Source organism: Danio rerio, chromosome 20 (assembly GCF_052040795.2).
Source record: "Danio rerio strain M-AB ecotype USA chromosome 20, GRCz13ab, whole genome shotgun sequence".
Taxonomy (NCBI): Eukaryota; Metazoa; Chordata; class Actinopteri; order Cypriniformes; family Danionidae; genus Danio; species Danio rerio.
In genome coordinates, this window is record NC_141040.1 from 31,402,083 (window position 1) to 31,424,677 (window position 22,595).

Below are 22,595 nucleotides of genomic sequence, written 5' to 3' on the forward strand. Positions count from 1 at the left end.
GATTTAAAGGGATAGTTCACGCGAAAATGAACATTTACTCATTATTTACTGACACTCGAGTGGTTCCAACTTTTTTTTTGTTTCTTTCTTCTGTTGAACACTAAAAAAGATTTTAAAGAAAAACTTCAATGTGTCTACCTTTGTTAAATGTGTTTTTGTAAGAAGTTAAATGCAGAGGTACATTTATTTATTGACTTTCTTTCTTTCTTTCTTTCTTTCTATTATTATTATTATTATTATTATTATTATTATCATTATTATTATTATTATTCATTTTCTTTTCAGCTTAGTCCCTTTATTAATCCGCGGTCACCACAGCGGAATGAGCCAACTTATCAACTTATCCAGCATATGTTTTTAAACAGCGGATGCCCTTCCAGCTGCAACCCATTTCTGGAAAACATCCATACACACTCATTCACACTCATACACTACAGACAATTTTAGCCTATCCTTTTCACCTGTTCTGCATGTCTTTGGACTGTGGGGGAAACGGGAGCACTCGGAGGAAACCCATGCGAGCACAGGGAGAACATGCAAACTCCAGACAGAAACTCCAACTGAGCCGAGGTTTGAACCAGTGACCCAGTGACCTTCTTGCTGTGAGACGACAGCACTACCTACTGTGCCACTGCGTCACCCTTAGATCAAATTAATAAATGTTATTGTAAATTTGAATAATTTTAACCTTTTAGACAGCTTTCCAATACATTGTATACTTTGTTATTTATTTTTGTGAAGGTAAAGCTGAATTTTCAGCATCATTACACCATTGTCACCTGCTACTTTAGAAATCATTCTCATATGCTGATTTACTTCTCAAGAAACATTCATTGTTGCTATCAGTACTGAATTATGCATCTGTGTTCTTGCAGAACAGATAAAATTCCTTCATACTGCAAATTACAAACTCCATAAAAATCATACCGTCTCCAACTTTTGAACGGTAGTGTAATTATGTAAATGAATATCACTCCGACTCCACGCAAACTTTATTTTTTATTCTTAATTTACACAAACACCTATTTTTTTATGCAGTATAATTAGTTTAAATAAGCATTGCCTGTCCGTTCGGATCTGGAAGCATCCCTCTTCCAGTCGTCCTCCTCCTGGCCTCTAATTGTGGATTCTGACGTGAGTCTGTAATTACGGCTGGAGTGAAGGAAGGCAGATTAGCACACAGCCTTGGTGGGTGTTTGAGATGGGTCTCAGAGGAGCTGAAGACCCAGAGATTTTTTTTTCCGTGCTCGTTATCTCTACATCAAGCTGTCAGCAGATCACAGTTACTCCAGTTTTCCCAGATTCTGTTGTACCTACTCATGCCTTCCCATTTCCTCTATTCTTCCGCCCTTTATCAATGTATGTGTGTAAGTACATGTGTGTGCTGTCATGTACTGCTTGTTCTCTCTGCATTTAGGAGGAAAAGCCTAATTAAATTGTGCATCATGAATGGATGTGGAGATTAAGTTATTTTGAGATTGTTGAGCTTGTTGCCACACCGGCGCAAGCTATATAGTGGCATCATCATGCATCTATTTTTGGCTTGAGGGGACACCAGGAACAGTCATGGCTTACTTGGTGCCTGTGAAATAACACATGAATAAGTATTTAGAAGCATGTAGGTTCATTATGAATGTGTGAGATGTTTTTGTTGTAATGGTTTTAATTTAGCAAGTCTTGGAATTTAGCTTTAACATGCATATTTTTGTTCGTAAATAATCTTTTTTTGTAATAATGTTGAACTCAAAATAATTTTATTATAATATTTGATTAAATTCTATATTATTATTATTGCTTTTAAAAAGTTTTTAGGTGGCACGGTGGCTCAGTGGTTAGACTGTCACCTTACAGCAAGAAAGTTGCTGGTTCCAGTCCCAGCTGAACAAGTTGGTATTTCTGTTTGCATGGGTTTCCTCTGGGTACTCCGGGTTCCCCCACAGTCCAAAGACATGCGCTATAGGAGAATTGGCTAAACTAAATTGGCCGTAATGTATGAGTGCGAGAGTGTATGGGTGATTCTCAGCAATGGATTGCGACCAGAAGGGCATCCGCTGAGTAAAACAAATGCTGGAATAGTTGGCAGTTCATTCCGCTGTGGCTTCCCCTGATAAATAAGGGACTAAGCCGAAGGAAAATGAATGAGTTTTGAGACTACATTTTGTGGTTGTTTAACACAGAGTTTTTATATATTGCAGAAAACTGCGGGAAAACTATTTCTGCAGTTTTTTTGACAACAGTTTTATACATTACTTCATAAACTTTGAAAGACTGCAGTCCCGTGCATCACATTTTATTTATATATTTATTTATATAAGACTTTCTTTAAAATTTTTATAATTGGTTTAAAAATTCTCTGGCATTGTTGAGTTGGTGTTTGATTTCCAACTGGCCTGGGATTTTATACAGGATTTGCATGAGAATAATTAAACAATGGTGTTTGAGGCTCATATGTGAGTTCAATGAACTAGACTCATTAATTAATTTATTATTCAGCCATGCCTAGTTATATTGAGTTTTTCATTATATGGCACCCTTTAATAGTATACTTCAGATTTTTTATTTTTAAGTTACATGAGTTTAAAGGCTTTAAAAGTTATTGATGAATGAAGTTACCTTAAAAATGACAGAGTTTGGAAATTTCTATTTGGTCCCTGTACCTTTAAAAAAAGATACATTTTTCAATGCGTGAATGGGAAACTCAGGCTGTTTCTCAATTCCAAGAATGCAGAGAATGGACTTGCGTTCTCGTAGAGAGCAGTCTTGCTAGGCTACCTCGAAAAAACTCGAGAGACTGCGAGAACACAGAGAACACTTCCTGTGAGAAATGAGATGTTGCGTTTCTTCCTGACTGCAAATTTATTTAACGATTACAGCAATCATACAATGAAAAACCTTACAAATATACGTTCCAGAAAATAAATAAAACTTATTTTAATAGGAATTTCAGCAAATAAACACCCATGCGTTTATGCCTTTAATATGATTTTCATGTTAATGCTTACTTTCACCATCTCATTTAGGAAAACTCCTAAGATAAATAAGTTATATCTCAGAACTTTTGTAATAAATCTATATAAAATGCTGCGCTTCCCACCTCTTTTATTCAGCCGCAATGACTTCAAGGACTTCTCGAGCAAGTTTTGCACTCAAGTCTGTATGCCATTTAGGCATCCTCAATATCATGAACACATCCGGGAACTTTCACATGTCCTTAGTTCTTGCTGTCTTGAGTTTTGGAACTGAACTTTGATGGTTGATGGTGATGTTACACTAGAACACAAGGATGCAAGATCGCTGAAAAATGCATATTGAGAAACAGCCTTAATCTCTTGTCCTACACAAGAGACAGCAGGTGCATCTGATCTGAATCTACTTATCAAACTTCTCAAGACAGTTCCTAGTATGAGTGTTGCTTAGACTGGCTTAGAGGTTTTTTTTCAGCATTGGAAAATTGGTTTTCCTCTGATTAACCATTGCATTCATATAAAAAACAGATACCCATAGAGTGAGGATGATAGATTTTACTATATAACAGTTATACAGACAAAATGACTTCACTATATTTATTAGAGCAATGGCCTCTTGTTTGGTCTACGGGCTGCTTGGCTGCTTTTGCATCACTTCTGCTCGAGTAGACTTTGTCTATTTGACACCCGTGTTTGCAAAGTATCCCAAAGGATTTCATTATTTTACAGCAGGCTGTGCTGTTGATATTATGGAATGTGTTTGTAATCCTTTTAGCCAAATACGACACACTCTTCTGCAAACTGCTCTCCTCCAGACACAATCATGTCACGGCGGCATTCTTTATCCTGTATATACTAGAGTAATGCCACACTTAATCAACAGAGTGCTGATAGGATTATAAGTCTTTTTTGTGTATTTTTTGTATTGAAAATACAGTTTCATCACACTTTTGGAATAATAGCATGTATCACAATACAATCAAGTGGCGCAGTGGGTAGCACTGTCACCTCACAATAAGAAGGTCGCTGGTTTGAGCCCCTGCTAGGCCAGTTGGCATTTCTGTGTGGAGTTTGCATGTTCTCCCCGTGTTCGCATGGGTTTGCTTCGGGAGCTCCGGTTTCCCCCACAAGTCCAAATACATGTGCTATAGGTGAATTGGGTAAGCTAAGTTGTCCGTGTATGAGTGTGAATGAGAGAGTATGGGTGTTTCCCAGTGATAGGTTGCAGCTGAAATGACATCCGCTGTGGCGATCCCTGATTAGCAAAGGGACTAAGCCGAAAAGTAAATGAATGAATGTTTGCTTGATTTTGGAACTACTTAGGATGTATTTAAAACATCTACAAAGAATTTTTGGCAAATAAAAAAAATCTAAATAATTTATTTGATCAAATTGTAACAAATGTTTGTTAAACGATTGGTATTTAAGAATGTACACCACAATATTGGTAATATAAGAAGCTTTGGAGGACTAAAAATTATTGACCTGAGCAATTATACTTAAAGAAATAATTCACCCATTGATTAAAACATGATTGATTCTGGATGTATATGCCTTTCTTTTTTTTCAGAAGAACATAATGAAGACCTGTCTCTTTCCAGATTTGTAATGGCAGTGAAAAGAGGCTTTTACACTGGATGAACCTTTTCATAGTTTTTAGAATCATTGATGTTCACATTATATGAGCCATTTAGGGTTAACCAAATTAGCAACAATGTCAGAGCAAGGTATAATTCAACACAATTGGACATACCATACTACAGTACATTCCATACAAAGCACTGACAACCAAAACAAAATACGCATTGAGATAAAAACACATACAGTAGAGTATATAGTTAGCAAATAAAACAAGGTAGATTGTTTAGAGGAATTAGTTGTCAGGGAACTGGACCTGGTGGCTAGTATTGGAGATGTAATCGGGGCATTAAAGTTAGGCCAATAGGGCCCAAGCCCGACTGAATTCGGCCTGAGCCCAACAAGTACATTTTAATCGACAGCTTTTTAAAAGCCCAAACCCGTTTACAACCCGACATTATTCAAAGGCGCACAGGCACACAGCTCTATTTCCTTTTTTCAAAAATGAGCCGTGTTTTAACCTAATTTATTCACAACAAATGTAGGCTATAGGCCACTTTGGAAGTTAGAACAAAGAAATAAAATAAGTCCTCTGTAATATCATAACATCTCAGTAATCTAATAGACCTATAGGTACATACACTTCGCCTTTAAATTGTCTAAGCCACCAATAAAAATAAGTCTTTCCTAATAAATTAAATTAAAATAAATTCTAAATTATGACGAATATTTGGCAATAATGAAATTAAGATAAAGGCTCGGCGGGATTTGTTTCACAATTTTTCTTCACAATCCGGCCTTACAGCAACGGTAAAGCTAAATATTAAAAGAATAATGCCAACAATAGCCTATAAATTCTGTCTACATTATGCATGCAAGTTTTGAGTAGGATTGTTTGTTCATATTCCACCAGCCGAGAACGTTCGAGGTTACAGAAGTAACCCTTCGTTCCCCGAGGAGGGGAACGGAAGTGCCATGAATGGGAGGATTCGGATCAGAAGCCGCTTATCTGGAGAGTATTGAACGGGCCAATGAATGAAATTAATTGGCAGCGTAAGCTTGCGCAGGTGTGCGACATCTGCAATCATCTCAGCATATAAGCACACCTGAAGCCAGCAGACGCCATCCTTTTAAGCTGAAGAGACTTTCAAACAGCTAAGGGACAGTCATTATGGCGACGGAATATGGCACTTCCGTTCCCCTCCTCGGGGAACGAAGGGTTACTTCTGTAACCTCGAACGTTCCCCTTCGGTTGGGGAACTTCAGTGCCATGAATGGGAGAATATGGAAAGCGCCATAATGACTGCACCTTACCAACACCCCCGATGAGGAGATAGTCAAGCAAGCGTGACGCACCCACATCATGGGGGGCGCGGTCCTCCAACGTGTCCCTGGCCCTAATTTATCCTACTTCAACAGAAGTTTTACGGATTTAGATATATTTTTTGGGAAGTCGTGAGCATCTAGATAATTCTAGGAAATACGACAGTACGTTGGGAAGCGTGCAATCCCGATAGGGAGGACGCTGCGGAGGCCATCCGTTACCCAAGGGGGGGATAGATGGCAGAATTTACCTATGGACTAGCCCTAAAAAGGGGGAGTACGCATAGCAAAGAGTGGTTAGCGGAGAGGGAAGACACGGGTCCGCCCAGGGGGGGACTTAACCGTGGCGGAATAAGCATATGGGATCGCCTAGTGGGGATCACGCATAGCAGGCACCTATACCCAAAACGCGGGCTGACCAGCGGGCAGACCTACAACGTAGTGGGCCAGCAAGTGACTCCTCCGCTGAGTCAGTGCTGGGGGCCACGGAGGAATCTGCAGGGCTCACCTGACGGGGAACTTTACTGACAGATAAAAAAGGCGCACGTACCTCCGTGTTAGGGAGAATGGCGCAGCAAGCGTGTTTCAACACCCTACCGAGTTGTCTCCTCAATCACCAAAGGGTTACCTAATACCCTTGAGGAAACCGGCTCCACTCGCAGATTGTAAAACCTTGCAAATGTGTTGGGTGTCGCCCAGCCCGCAGCTCTACAGATGTCTGTTAGAGAGGCGCCGCGTGCATGCGCCCAAGAGGATGCAACGCTCCGAGTGGAGTGTGCACGTACTCCCGGGGGACACGGCTGACCTCGACTCGAATAAGCGAGTGAAATGGCATCCACAATCCAGTGGGATAATCTTTGTTTCGATACGGCACTTCCCTGCTGCCGACCGCCATAACAGACAAAGAGCTGCTCAGATGATCTAAAATTCTGAGTACGGTCCACATAAATGCGCAGAGCGCGAACTGGACAAAGTAAAGAAAGGGCTGGGTCTGCCTCCTCCGGGGGCAGCGCTTGCAGGTTCACTACCTGATCTCTAAAGGGGGTGGTAGGAACCTTGGGCACATAACCGGGGCGGGGTCTCAGGATAACGTGAGAGTAATCCGGCCCGAATTCCAGGCACGAGTCACTGACCGAAAATGCCTCCAGGTCCCCGACCCTCTTGATGGAGGCCAACGCAACCAGCAGAGCTGTCTTCAGGGACAGAAATCTTAGAGATACTGATTCGAGTGGCTCAAAGGGATCGGATCGCAGACTCGTGAGAACGAGGGCGAGATCCCAAGAGGGCATGAGAGGGGGGCGAGATGGATTAATTCGCCTAGCACCCCTAAGGAACTGGATGACCAGGTTATGCTTTCCCACGGTGCCGCCAGCTACCGCGCTATGATAAGCGGAGATGGCGGCCACGTAAACCTTGAGAGTGGAGGGCGACAGCCTGCTGTCCAACTTCTCTTGAAGGAAAGAGAGCACAACACTAATCTGGCAATTTCGGGGGTCTTCTCTGCGAGAGACGCACCATTCAGTGAATAGACTCCACTTCAGGGCGTAGGCGCGCCTCGTGGAGGGGGCTCTAGCCTGAGTGATGGTATTAACCACCGCAGTCGGTAGGTTACCTAAGTCTTCCTCGCGTCTAGGGACCACACGTGGAGGTTCCAAAGATCGGGGCGAGGGTGCCAGATGGTGCCCTGTCCCTGAGAGAGTAGGTCCTCTCTCAAAGGGATCCGCCAGGGGAGGGCCGTCGCGAGGAGTGAGAGCTCTGATATCCAGGTCCGGTTGGGCCAAAGGGGCGCAACTAGCAGAACCTGTTCCTCGTCCTCCCTGACCTTGCACAGAAACTGCGCGAGCAGGCTCACTGGGGGAAACGCATACTTGCGCATGCCCCGAGGCCAGCTGTGGGCCAGTGCATCCGTGCCGAGAGAGCCCTCGGTCAGGGAAAAAAACAACTGGCAGTGAGCGTTCTCGGGGGAAGCAAACAGATCGATCTGGGCCTCCCCGAATCGCGCCCATATCAGCTGAACAGACTCGGGGTGGAGTCTCCATTCTCCAGGGCGTAACAGCTGTCGTGAGAGCGCATCGGCTGCACGATTGAGCGTGCCTGGGACGTGAATGGCGCGCAGCGATTTCAGCCGCGGGTGACTCCAGAGGAGCAGACGGCGGGCGAGCTGAGACATGCGGCGAGAGCGCATACCCCCCATGCGGTTGATATACGCCGCCGCCGCCGTACTGTCCGTCCTGACCAGCACGTGTTGCCGCTCCAGCACCGGTAAAAAGCGGTGGAGAGCGAGGAACACTGCCAACAGCTCTAGGCGATTGATGTGCCAATGCAGCTGGGCACCCTTCCAGAGGCCCGCAGCCGCATGCCCGCGACACACGGCCCCCCAACCCGTGTTGGAAGCGTCTGTTGAAACAACAACATGGCTGGACGCCTGTCCTAGAGGCACACCGGCCTGTAGGAACGAGGGGTCGTTCCAAGGGCTGAGGGCGCGGCGACACAGCGCAGTAACCGAGACCCGGTGTGTGCCCGCGTGCCATGCGCGTCTGGGGACCCGATCGTGAAGCCAGTGCTGAAGTGGTCTCATATGGAGCAACCCGAGCGGCGTGACGGCGGCTGCGGATGCCATATGCCCCAGGAGCCTCTGAAAGAACTTCAGTGGGACCACTAGTTTGCTGTCGAGCTCCCTCAGACAGTTCAGCAACAGGCGAGCGCGTTCCTCGGAGAGGTGCGCTACCATGGTGATCGAGTCCAGCTCCATCCCGAGAAAAGAAATCCTCTGCACGGGGGCGAGTTTGCTCTTTTCTCGGTTGACCTGAAGCCCCAGTAGGCGGAGATGCCGAAGCACCTCGTCCCTGTGCATAATCAATTGCTCCCGCGAGTGGGCTAAAATCAGCCAGTCGTCGAGATAATTGAGTATGCGAATGCCCGCGAGCCGAAGGGGCGCTAGGGCACCCTCCGCGAGTTTGGTGAAGACCCGCGGAGACAGAGAGAGCCCGAAGGGGAGGACCTTGTACTGCCACGCTCGACCCTCGAACGCAAACCGCAGAAATTGGCGGTGGCGTGGAAGAATGGAGACATGGAAATACGCGTCCTTCAGGTCTATGGCTGCAAACCAATCCCGAGGACGAACGCATTGGAGAATGCGCCTCTGCGTGAGCATTCTGAACGGCAGCTTGTGCAGACAGCGGTTCAAAACGCGCAGATCTAGGATTGGCCGTGACCCACCGCTCTTTTTGGGTACGATGAAGTATGGGCTGTAAAACCCACTCTCCATCTCGGCTGGAGGAACCGGCTCGATTGCACCCTTCGCCAGGAGGGCAGCAATCTCCTCTCGCAAGACAGGGGCGGACAGGGGGTTGACCCTGGAGAAATACACGCCCGTAAACTTGGGGGGCCGTTTCGCGAACTGAATCGCGTAACCGAGTCTGATTGTGCGTATGAGCCACCGCGAGGGGCTGGCCCGCGCTAACCAGGCAGGCAGAGCCCTCGCTAATGGAGTCATCGCTACAATCGCTGACGTACCAGCGGTGGGGCAGCGCGGAGTGGGTGTGCTGATCCGGGAAGCACGAGGGTCCCGCGGAAAAGCTGGAGGAGAGCGATTCGCTCTGGCTCCGCACCCTGACTCCGGAGAGGGGGCTGGAGGGCTGAGGGAAGGGAGACCGTCCCCCCAGCGCTCGTGAGCCACTGGCGAAGCACGTAGAGTCTGCGAGCCGGAAGGCAGCGCGTCCCGGACTGGCAGAACTCGTGCAGTCACATCCGGGGAAGGGAAAAAGTGCTCTTTTACTGATGTTTTGGTGGCACTGAAAAGTACCGTTGTTATCGGGGCCCCGCCCTCCAGCGGGGAAAGAGCAAGTTTCCTCTTCTCCGGATGGCCTGTCTCAGGGACGCTTCGCGGTCCGTTTACCGGACTTAACGGCGCCCTGGGCAGGAGGGGCTGCCTGCTTTCGAGGTGAACGCCGCGCCCGCTTGGCCGGAGGCGCAGGCGGGGGCGGGGCAGCACTCGTTGGCGGGCGCCCTCGGCGAGGAACAGCGGAGGTGGATGGCTCGGCGGGCGGAGCGGGCTTACGGCCACGCCGATAGATGACATTGCCCATCGCATCCGACTGCTCTTTCACCGCCTTGAATTCCTGGGTGAATTCACCGACGGTGTCGCCGAACAGGCCAGCCTGGGATATGGGCGAGTCAAGAAAGCGAACTTTGTCAACGTCGCGCATATCGGCCAGGTTTAGCCAGAGGTGGCGTTCCTGAACCACAAGTGTGGACATCGTCCTCCCCAGCGCACACGCGGCGGACTTAGTAGTCCGAAGAGCATAGTCGGTCGCGGTGCGCAGCTCATGTAATAAGCTTGGGTTGGACCCGCCCTCGTGCAGCTCGGCCAGCGCCTGCGCTTGGTAGCGCTGGTAGGTGGCCATCGCGTGCAAAGCAGAAGCAGCCTGGCCCGCAGCCTTATAAGCTCTGGCTCCGAGGGAGGCAGACAACCTACAGGCTTTGGACGGGAGGCGGGGCAAACCCCGCCACGTAGAGGCGCCGCGCGGACAAAGATTGACCGCGATAGCGCGCTCCACTGACGGGATCGCCTCATACCCCCTGGCAGCTCCGCCGTCAAGGGCGGTGAGGGCGGAGGCACTCGCAGCACGGGCAGAGAAAGGTGCCCTCCAGGACTGCGTGAGCCTACTGTGCACTTCCGGGAAGAAGGGGACGAGAGGCTTCGAAGGCTTCGCCTTCTGGTCCTCTACGTAGCACCCATCTAGTCGGTCCGGCCGCGGAGCTGGGGGATAAACCATCTCCAACCCCACGGCCGAAGCAGCCCGGGAAAGCACGGCTAACATGTCCGCTTCAGGATCCGATTTGACAGCGCTCACCTGCCCGGAGGGGGCGAGCGGGTCCGGATCTTCGTCGGACAGTGAAAGCCCACCCTCCGATGCCGCGGAGGACATCTGATCTCCGGTGTCAGCGAGTGTGAGAGCTACCATCTGGTTAGACGGATCACTCTCACCACCCGAAGCTTGGATGGAGCGCCGTGAGGAGCGAGAGGTCCGCGAGCCCGTGGGCGGCGGATTAGCTCCCGCTGAAACCCTCAGATCTGCCCGAGCGCCCGCTGCTTTTTTAGAACAGGAGGCAACTGGGGTGGCTCGCTCTCTTGCGAAAGTTAGCCGCGATCTTAGCTGTGCAACGGTCATGGCATCGCAATGACGACATGAACCGCCCGCGAGCACCGCATTAACATGCTGGACCCCCAAACATGCAATGCAGTGATCGTGTCCATCATCCGGAGACAGGAAACCCCCGCATCCAGAAACGCACAGTCGGAGCGCCATCCTGAAAAGGACGTGCTGCACGACTGTGTTGCTCTTTTAGGAAAGTTGCAACTATACGCACCGCTCTGGAGGACCGGACCCAAAGAACCGCAGGCAAGGGAGTAACCCAGCTCGACCGTCTGCCACCGCGAAGACCCACTCTGGACCGGGAGACACACTCGTTCACTCTGAAGTGCTGATCAGCAAGAGGAACCCTCATCGACTCACTCAGAAAGGATCTGAAGCGAAAAGGATGGCGTCTGCTGGCTTCAGGTGTGCTTATATGCTGAGATGATTGCAGATGTCGCACACCTGCGCAAGCTTACGCTGCCAATTAATTTCATTCATTGGCCCGTTCAATACTCTCCAGATAAGCGGCTTCTGATCCGAATCCTCCCATTCATGGCACTGAAGTTCCCCAACCGAAGGGGAACATCCATTTCATTTTCCATGACAGCCATTTTTAATGTAACAAGTGACCTCTCATTTTCCCTGTCAGCTTGCTGTACATTCTCTGTCTTTACAAAATTTGCTTTTTTTTACTTTTCCATCATCATTTGTTTCATCTCTGCAGGGATGAATTTTTAATGTTGTTACAAACAATTTAATTACTTTCTTGCGCTAATCGAAATTAATCACATGACTGTTCATCTACAACGCAAGCCCGAGCGTGGCCCTTCCCTGTCTAAAATTATAAAAATTAAGCCCGAATTCGTAGGGTCCCTTTAGGTTTCCTAGGGTTCGTGAAAAGATCTTCAGTTCTAGTTTCTATGGCTGAGTTCCTATATACATCACATAACTCACCTCACACAATGTTAATTTACTGTGAATTAGCCTTTTTAAAAAAGGATAGTTCACCCAAAAAATTGATTCTGTAATCGTTTGTTCACCAGTTTTTTTCTTCTTTTTAACAGAAAACAAGATAAATTGAAGAATGGTGGAAACCGTTAACCATTGATTTCCATGGTATTTGTTTTGCTACTGTGGACCTCAGTGGTCTTTGATTTCCATCATTCTTTAATTTATATTTTTTGTGTTAAAGTTTAAATTGTTTTGCAACAAGTTAAGAGTGAGTAAATAATGAAAGAATTAATTTTCTCTTTAAAGCAACATTAACTGTTGTTTTATCATTCTAATATTATTTTATTTCTCTACAGAGTCCTACCGGAGACAAGGATAGTTTGACACCTGTATCCACCAGGTCCATTCAGACCACCGCTGTACCTCTGGTTTCTCCGTCAAGCCAAAAACCAGCACATTATGACCAGCCGGCTGTCCCACCAGCAGCCCAAACTAGCTCAGCAGCCTCCTTCTTCCTCAGGTGAGTCCAAAAGCCTGCTGGTGATGTGTTTTTCACAGCAGCAGCCATCGGTTTAGCTAATCGAGCTCAGTGTCGGAGTCCCTCAGTACCTAGAATCCTCCATTGCCTCTGGCAGTCCCGTCATGCCAATGCTTTCTCAGAGCCCATTGAGACTGTAGTGATGGTGAGGCTGGATCAGTCTAATGTGCTGAAATGTCACCGATCAATGCTCAGGCTTAGCAGTCAGAAAGAGAGAGAGAGAAAGAGAGTGCGAAATCTAAATGGCAGAGGCCTCAGAGCTGGACTGGCCATGTGTCTGCAGGGAGAATGGTTTATCGCAATGTAGCAGACAAATTGTTTGCTAAATTTGTTGCTGGGGTTTGAAGGTGTAGTGTAACATTTAGAGGTCATTACTAGGTTTAGAGAATGTTAGTTTGAGAATGAGAATATGTGTTTCAGTGATTTCTCTAAAGTGGAATATTTGGAAGATGTTTATTTTGCCAAATAAACTATATATAAAATTAGGTTGATTTACTAACTATTTGGAATCTAACTTTTTAAAGTTGAAGAATTAATTAATTAATTAGTTTATTTATTTACAAAACTAAGCAACACTAAAACTGTAACTAAAAAACAAAAATATCAAAAATCATTCAAAATATTAATATAAAATACTTAGTACTCAATGACATACACCACCACTGGTATATTCATGCAAACCAATATTACATATGTTTTATTTTATATTCTATTTTTTAAAAGTAAAAAATTGCTTATGTTGAACTGAGATATTTAAAGGGACATTTCACCAGAGAATAGTTTTTAGTTTTTTTTTTTTTTCTTTTCACTTGTTTTAAACCTTTATTAGTTTCTTCTGTGTGTAATGTAAAGGATGCTATTGACAACGGGAGCAGACAATGGTTACAGGTACAAACAGGAGCATTAGGATAATCAAGAAACATAGTCGAGATCACAGGCAAAAAGGGTCGATACAGGCGGCAAACAACGTAAGCAAGGAAACAAGGCAAGGGTCAAACACAGAAAAACTAAAAAAGGAGAACGCTTTGTAATGTTACATGTAAACAACAACAAGACTCAGCAATGAGTGTGAGAATGAGAGCTGTATATATAGTCCAGGTAATAATTGAATGATAAGCTTCACAGGCTGTCCGTGGGGTGCTAAATGTCTTACATTTCAAAAACTACATTTTACGCCTTAAAAAGTCTTAAATTCACTGAAATAATATGTTGTAAGAGGTCCTAAATCATTTTAAAAAGTCTTATTTTAAAAGTTGTTGAAGTAATGTTACCCAATCGGGCCGACACCCATCCAATCACCTTTATATATATATAGTTAAGGTTTTTTATTGCAAAGAGATTTTAATTTCATAACAGCAAATTTATAAATTAAATTCCCTAATCAGGAGAAGAAAATACACTTCCTCATGATACACAATTCCTCATGATAATAACGGCAATATACCCCTTTGCATAATCTGCCATTTACACACAAACTATTTACAGAAGAAAGTGTGGACATAATAATTGGAAATAGGCATGAAACTTAAGGTTTCATAAAAGAAACGCGTTAGGTTGAATAGGAGTTAAACTCAGTTTATTTGTACCAAAAGCAAACAAATATATATTTCTAATTATTTGTATAGCTTTCTTCATAATTACTTTTAACAATGCTAAACATTTGACACATTAAAATATGTGGTTAATAAATGACTACATTTGGTATTTTCTTGTTGCATTGATCCGACCATGCAATTACAAAACATCCTTAGTGTTTAGCCCTGTATAAGTCTAAAATCTCATTCATTATAGTCTTAAAAGGGTCTTATAAAGTCTTAAATCTGACTTGAAGAAACTTGCAGAAACCCTACTTCTTCTGTCTCAGCAAGCATTTTTTGTTTTTAAAAGATTTTAATATCGTCTAAGACAAGGCCAAAACTAGACCAGTCATCAAATAAACAGAAATGATTGACTACACATTTAAAGTCTGTCTAATCTGTCTATTTGACGACTAGTGTAGTTTTGATGTCTGTTAGATTTTCACTAACAGCCCAAGTTTAGCCTTGTTTTAGCCAAGCTTTCTACGTTTAGATGTCTGTTAGACAAAATTGTTTGCTGGGGTGTGTCTGTAAGTGTGTGTCATCAGGGGAAATCAGGAACTGTGTGAGGTGCATGATTGGGGTTGTAGTTCGGTTCATTGGCGGAATTGTAGTTTTCTAGTGATCTGCATGTGCTTGATTGCTGGCGATCATAACGCTGTTAAACACAAAAGAACATATATTATGAAGAACGCTTAAAACCTGTAACCATCGACTTCCATAGTTGTTGTTTTTCCTTCTATGAATGTCAATGTTTAAGGGGTTCAGCTTTCTTCAAAAATTTTTCCTTTGTTCATTTTTGGGTGAACTACCCCTTTACATTTCAATTTTTAAATATTATTTATACGCACAACCTTTGTTTAATAGCAGGCTTAGCAGACTCTTGGATGCCTGCTCATTTTGCTGAAAACTTCATTATAACCCCCCCAAAAGACATCATTTCAGGTGCAGACTACAATAAAAAAATGACACAGAAGAATTCAATCTCTCTATTTGTTTTCATTATTCTGGTCAACAAAAAAGACAAAAGAACAAGCGACACTGTCTTTCCTAATAAAAAGAGGGAGGATTTTGTGTTCACAGCCGAATGTCTGGGAATAGAATGAGATGCTTAGAAGTGCGAGACACTAATTGCTGTGTGATGCTGCATACAATTAGCCTATTGACAGCAGGCTTTCTCTTCTCTCGCTCTGCACCTCCTGTAAATGACTGACAGACAGACATTTGCCTCGGCCATTACATTCCTTAAAAAAGTCATAAAAATGCAGCGGCTTAGTCATGCCATTGATTTTCGACACTGATCACGGTATGACCTGTGCTTCTGTGTGCATCATTAGGAATTATCGCTAATCTTTCTCCATTTGAGTTGACCTGAATCTAGTGAATTAGTATGCGCTGTCAGCAAAAAGGCACATCTGTCTTGTTGTGAACTCAGTGGTCGAAAAATAAGCAGTGCCTCCAGGGTTTTAAGATTTATGTGGGGGGATATACAGTATGATGCAAAATCACAGAATTGTAATGGAACCTGTTTTAAATGTATTTGAATTTATTTCAAAAAGTTGAATTTATGGGCCTGGATTAAATTTATATATATTTTTTATTTGTACACTTTAGATGTATTTATAGACTGAAGATATTTTTAACATGTGCATGTTTTTTTTTTTTTTTTGTATAGGCGCAAGTCTATTTATTTTATTTTATTTTATTTTATTTGGTTTTAAATGTGTTATTATTTTGTTTTGTTTTCATTCATTTAATTTGTTTACTTTTATTTTAATTTTTTCCATTCATTTATTTTATTTTCGATTAATTAATTCATTTTATTTTATTTTTCATTCATTTATTTTGTTTGATCGTATCTTATTTTATTTTATTTTTTATTCATTTATTTTAATTTAATCAAATTTTATTATTTTATTTAATTTTATTTAGTTTTCAATTTAATTTAATTAAATTTTTATTTTTCATTCATTTATTTTCATTCAATCAATTTTTATTATTTAATTTTATTATATTTAATTTTCATTTATTTTATTTTCATATATTTTTTATTTTTAATTTATTCATTTTATTTTATTTTATTTTATTTTTCAATAATTCAACAATTTTATTTTCATTCATTCATTTAATTTTAATTTTGTTTAATTTACTTTTATTTTATTTTACTTTGAGATTTATTTATATTTTTTTCACTGCAAAGCAACACATGCTGCAAATTTTGAGAAAATGCCATCACAAAATTAGTCATTTTAGGAAGCAAAATTTCAGAAAAACTTCCTGTGAAATTCTGCAGGGACTGAATAAGGTGGATCATGATGACAGCTTTTGGCATTGATTTCTCTGTGATCTCAGTCAGTCCAAAATCCTGCGAATGAAATAATGTGCCATTATGTAAATTGGAGACGACTGACAAACAGACATTTTGAATATTGCTTAGACTGCCTGTGGCAAAATATGCATATTCATGGCAAAATGTTTTCATGCCTTCCTCAATTATACGAGTGACTCAAATGCCGTGTCCTCTCACTGGCCTTGACTTCCACCTGGAGCTTCAAGCCTTGCACTTTTTCAGTGTTTCAAAGCAAGTTGCCATGGTTGCACAGTTTGTGAAAGAAAGAGTGGCTGAAAAGGTGAAATAATTACAAGCGAGTTCATCAGGAACATATCATTTATGGACCCCTTGTTGCTTTTTGTTCTGTATTAAGGGCATGTTTTGTTAAACTGAGTCTGTATATTTATCCATGTATTTTTGTAAGCATTTGCCTACTGAATGTTTGTACTTAATTCTTGGACTTGGTTTGTATAATGAGATCATAGGTTTATGTAAATTAGCCATACACAAAATTAAACAGCAAATGTGGAAGCTGGTTTGTGGATATTAAGGGAAAGATACGGGAAAGACTGCTTGGGCTAAAACAAAATCTAATGTGTCCACTGGTTGTCATTTTGAGAGGGAATGAAATGATTGAATTAGCAAGGACCAACCAACAACTTAACTGTCAAACAAGATTAAGCATATTATCATATTATGTATTACTTGAATTTATTTGTGTTTTAATTTCATTTTCCAATCATTTCCAGTAAAACGTCATGCCCATGTTGCGCTATACACTGAATAAAATCTTTTTTGGTTGACAATATGTTCCATGGTAGCCTAGTCCTACTTTTGACTATGCTTTTATGTACATGGTTCTTCTGATCTGTTGTAATTCTCTCATTCATTTCAAAATTACCAACATCCAATACTGTCTCACATCAATTTGTAACCTTTTGATTTAGTGGCTAATTTGTATGAATTCAATCCTCTAGCAATGAAAGCTGGGTTTAGGGGTGGGGTTTGGCCTCCTTTTAACAATCATACATTTTTGCACAACTGACTTTGCATAAATTGGTACAAATTAGTCGCTAAACTGACTAAAAGTTTAAATAGTTACACTTCCTTGTAAGATCTGACTGTTTTTCTGTTTTAAAGTACGAAACAATGGAAAATGTTATTTGTAAGATTGCAGTTCAGACAGAAGGCTGTATGTGTTACAATTTTAACAATTTAGATATTAAAGATGCTGTTGTAAGTTTTTGATTCTTCTAAAGCATAAAATACCATAGCATAGAATGTTTTCAGATATTTAATAAACATTTGTTCTCTATAACCCACCCACTACCTGTTTACCCAATTATTTTTTAGCACCCTGGGTTCATTGGTGGAAAACACAATATATTTAAGTTCAGTCTTGAATGCTGCTTAAAGGGCCATGAAACCCCCATGAGTGTCGAGTGGCAAAAGAGGGAAGGGTTTGCATGAAAAGGGGAGTTTCATTAAGTGCACTATAGCTGATTTTCACAGAGGCAACACAAACATAGATGCAGGGGAGACAGACAGTGACTACGTTTACATGGATATCAGGAATTATTTGTCTTAATCTGAATAAGACAATAATATGATTAAGGCGTTTACATCAGTTGCTTTTTGAATGTTCCTTTCTTGATCCCGTTTTACATGTTATAACACATAATTAGGTTAACATCATTGCCACACTATCCACATTTCCTGTGGAATTTCATGTAATTTTGGCTGTTTAATTTTTAATTTGTTGACTTTAACTTCAGTTTGGCACTTTCACTTTCAGTCAGGAACATTTTATGCATGCCCACGTGACAATCAAGATATTAAACGCGAGGAACTGCTGGAAGAGTATGGTTTTAATGAAATTTTTGATACCGCACACCGCATGGAAGAAAAAAAAAACCTCAGCATTTCTCGGAAGATGCAGAGACTCGGTAGGTGCAGAGAATAGTGTCAAACAGCCATGTGTGTATAGACTATTCTGTCACAGAATGTGGTGAATATCATATTCTGTGAAAATCACGTGTTAGCAGACCACTGTAATCCACAGTCAAATATGGGTCCGCACACAGCGGTGCTCTTACTGTGGGAAAATGGAAACAAAACCTTTTTTGTGACACATTTATAAATGCAACACTGACAACCAATGTCTCCGAACAATTCATCCTCTACTTGTTTAAATTACGGTTAGCAACACAACATGGTGTCTCTCTGCTGTCTGAACACTGTAACAGGTAAAAACAGTCTTTGAAGCTATATTGTGGTTCATATTAATGATGTTGCACCTCATTTACAATAGAGCGCACTGATTGGTTTGAACCAAGTCTTTCTCATTAATTAATGCTGAAAACTCTAAGAAGTCACATTGTACTGGCTGGTATAGACATTCAGTTCACACGCTGGAATTTTCTTAAGGATCTCATGACCGTGACGTAGCTTCAAATTTTTTTTTTCAAACAGCAAGAACAAATTTGCTTAAATTAACGCAACAACATACAATTTTCACTTTTTTTGTGAAATATATGTGTCTTAATAGTGTTTTTAGCAATGTGGGACATAAATATGACTGTCAACATCTCAAAAAATTTGTTTTGATGTTTCGTGACCCTTTCATGTTGAGGACACCTCTAAATATGTACACTCCAGAGGACATTAGACCCGGATTCAGTGTTATTAATATATACATACATGGTTTTAATTTGCAAATAATGCAAATATTACAAATGTAAACATTAGCTAAGAAGCATAAAATATAAGGCTTGGTTGCCTTAGAGGCAGAGGGGCCGGGTGAAAAAAACTATCTGCAATATTTTGCATTTGGACTACAATCCTACAATCCTGCACCTTTAATTTTATCAAGAAGTAGACTTTTTGTGTTCTCCTATTGGCAATTCAATTCCTTGTGTCAGCGAATCAAGGCTTTAAATTTAGCAAGACTGAAGTCTTCTGCAACTTCTGTGACCTTTAGCCTTAGCTGTTTTCCTTACAGCTCAGGTTGTTGTGACAGTTTCCAATCCTCTCATCTGTTTGAAAGCGGCAGTCTAGTAAACACGCCAGAGGGAGAGTAAAAACAGATGTAGACGCTCGCATATTTACCCACAGGTTTGCCTCAGAGGTTTCTGGTATTAGGATGTTTATTTCTTATATTTTCTGACATGGCACAGCATAACCTTAAGCGAAGTGTTGAGCACTCAGGCCTTTTGATAGAGAGATATTTACACTCATCGCCTGCAATCAACAACCTCGTGACCTTTAGGATCTCAGCAGATCAGTGATATGTTTTATAGCAAACATATACGTGTCGTTTATTGTGTGTGTGATATACTTCACATCATGCATGCTGCTGAGGTGTGCAAAAAAGCAAGTACCAGGAACAAGTGGGTTTTTACGACTGAAGGCCAGCTGTAATCTTGCCTTTAAAGATTTACAGATAAAAGCAGAGTGGCTTCTCTATTCCCGTAGATGGGGAGCGTCTCTCTGTGGCTTTGATGTCGCTTTGTGGCCGAGGGTCTCTCTCATGTGCTTTTCCGTAGGCTTTCATCGGCACGCTGAGTGTGTATTATCTGCCGGAGTCATGCACCGCATTATTGTGCTGCTGACTGCTGTGCTGAAATGCATAATCGTCAGAGAACAACAGAGCTGACACCTGTTTGCCCTGACTGAAAGTGCTCGTAATAAATGCAGACGCTGGAAAATGCATCATGTAACTGATGTGGCAGAACACACAGTTCTGCTTTTAACAAGCTCTTTAAACACAAGCTTTTAGGTTTGACAATAACCCCTTTCTCTTTGTGTGCGATACTATATATGCACTTTGTAGAAATGTGTCAGCTTATTGTGGGAAGGAAAAGTTACAACCTGCAAAACTTCCTAAAAAACAAAAGCTCGCATGTAAATTAGTTGCGATTGTGCATTGAAGCTTCAATACGAAATTCTGGGCAACAGGATTTACTACTGCACGGCAGTGTAAATACAAAGCTGCTGTTGTGTGAACTGACATTGTTTACTACCAGTCTCCACACTTGTTATTCTCTCTGTTTTGTTTATCCCTTTGCATTATGCTTTACTGACGGTGAGATTGAATGTGGTTGCTATTATTCATTTTACCAAGTAATTTCTCTCTTACTGTGTGTGGGTATAGCCTTTGTTTTTTGTTTTGTTTTTGAGTCAGCTGAACTTAGAATGAACCTCCAAAAATAATACACATTTTTTTTCTCTGAAATTTTTATATGAATATGTATTCACAATTAGACATGCACATTTTTAAAGACAATTTTTAGTAGTACTTTGTATGATAAAACTACAGTTGCTAGGGTAAATTATTTGATTGCAAGAAATCCAAACCCTAAAGTTAAAGGATATTTTAGGGCTGAGCTATGGCATGTTTGTGCTGCTATTAGGTCCTTTAAATGGATTGCTAGGGTTATCCCACGAGCTAAGGCTGTGTATTTCAATAGCTAGGCCAAACAGAATCTGCTGACATTTTTTGCTATTTTGTAAGAAATCTGCGGATTTATGCAGAATGATTTTAGGAGTCTCATAACAAAAAACGTAATATATGAAATAAAAAAATAATACATTTTTATTTAATGTTTCCAAATCCAATTAAATCCACTTATTTGGTAAACAAAGCAAGTCTCTTATATAATATCTCTACTAAAAGACAGGACATATTACTTTACAAACTGTATTGTAAATAAATCAAATTAACTTTATTATATTATTGTTATTATACAACAATTAATAATGATGGGCTACAAATCTGCGGAAATCATGTGCAGATTCTGTGTGGGCCTACTAATAACCAATATTTAGGTTAATATTTAAAGGACAAATTAAGAACATGCAATTTTTCAGAAATAATGTAACATTTATTATTTAAAAAATAATTGTTTGTTGTTACAACTAAAATAGCTCAGGCACTTTAACAAAAAACATATACTTTGTGGAAAACAATTTGATGAAAATTATAGAACAGCAACAATTATGAGAAAAAAAGGTTACAGCTGTCAAAATTTAGTAGGAAGGGTACAGGCTTTTGTTTTGAATGTGTAAGTGACATTTTAAAGATGCAAACTTTGTACCAAATCTCTTGCTGTGGCTGAAAAGGTCATCTGTTGACCAACGATCCTGTATGTTTCAAAGTCTAGAAAAAATACTAAAAACACCCTCAAAACAGACTATATGCCTTAAAGGGTTCAATCAGTGATGATTCTGTGATGTCAAGCTACAAGAATACTTGCAATATAGGCTCATTCTGAAAACATAACCGTATATACATTTCTGGAAATCGTGAATTATGGAGCCAGAAGTATGTATGGCTGCATTTCATTTTTAAAATGAATGCTACGGGGTGGTATACCACCATTGCTTTTTGCGCTTAACAGCTGACCGCTTACCTCCGCATGGACAGTTTTCCGGGTGTTATCAGAATGTACAGTTTGCTCACCATGTAGGTCAGTGGACTTAAGATGCAGAAAGGAGATGACCACAACAACAGGGTTCAAGTTCGGTGAAGAACATCAGGTAAGACAAAAACAGAAGGCAAAAAATAAAATAAACAAGTAAATAACAGGGTAAAAATGTGGTAAAACATGGTAAAAATCAGACGAGGGCTATTCTTTTTCTGAATTGCTTTTTAAATTTGTCTGTTGGGTTTAGGGAAGTGGGTGGATGGGTCAATCTGTGCTTTTTAAAATCAATCAGTCCGTCTTTCAATCAGTCAAGCAGCAAACAGCAGCCTGTGGTGGATTTACGAGAGAAGAGTAGGTGCGAATGGCACTCGCCAGAGAAATTCAAGATCTCAAAAAGGGTACACAGAAGCCACTCATGGATTCGCAAAAACAAAAACTGCAAAAAATAAAACATACCTCCTGAGATGTATTTGATGATTCCCAGAAATGTATATAGAGGTACGTTTTCAGAATGAGCCTGGGTTGAATACTTTTGTGTGCACATAAAACAAAAATAACAGTTCTTCTCCTCAGTGTGAGTAAAGGGTGCACATTCATAATGCTGTGCACTACATTATTTGTGTCTTGCTACTGGCTTATTAACTCAGAAACAAGTTTGGGTTTTAAAGATAATGAACATGAAGGTCTCAGGGGTTTGGTACAACATGAGGTTGAGTAATTGATCATATAATTTTTATTGAACTAACCCTTTCAGCCTACTTAT

General features: G+C 41.6%; 1 protein-coding gene across 2 annotated transcripts in view; it reads left to right on the forward strand.

The window, feature by feature from the left end:
* The window catches only part of kif26aa (kinesin family member 26Aa), a 159,201-nt gene that overhangs the window by 73,103 nt on the left and 63,503 nt on the right, over positions 1-22,595 (forward strand). For both annotated transcript variants that reach the window (XM_087298277.1, XM_087298278.1), the window contains exon 4: positions 12,316-12,479. In XM_087298277.1, the coding sequence (XP_087154403.1) occupies positions 12,316-12,479 (164 nt within the window). The remainder of the gene's footprint in view (positions 1-12,315; positions 12,480-22,595) is intronic.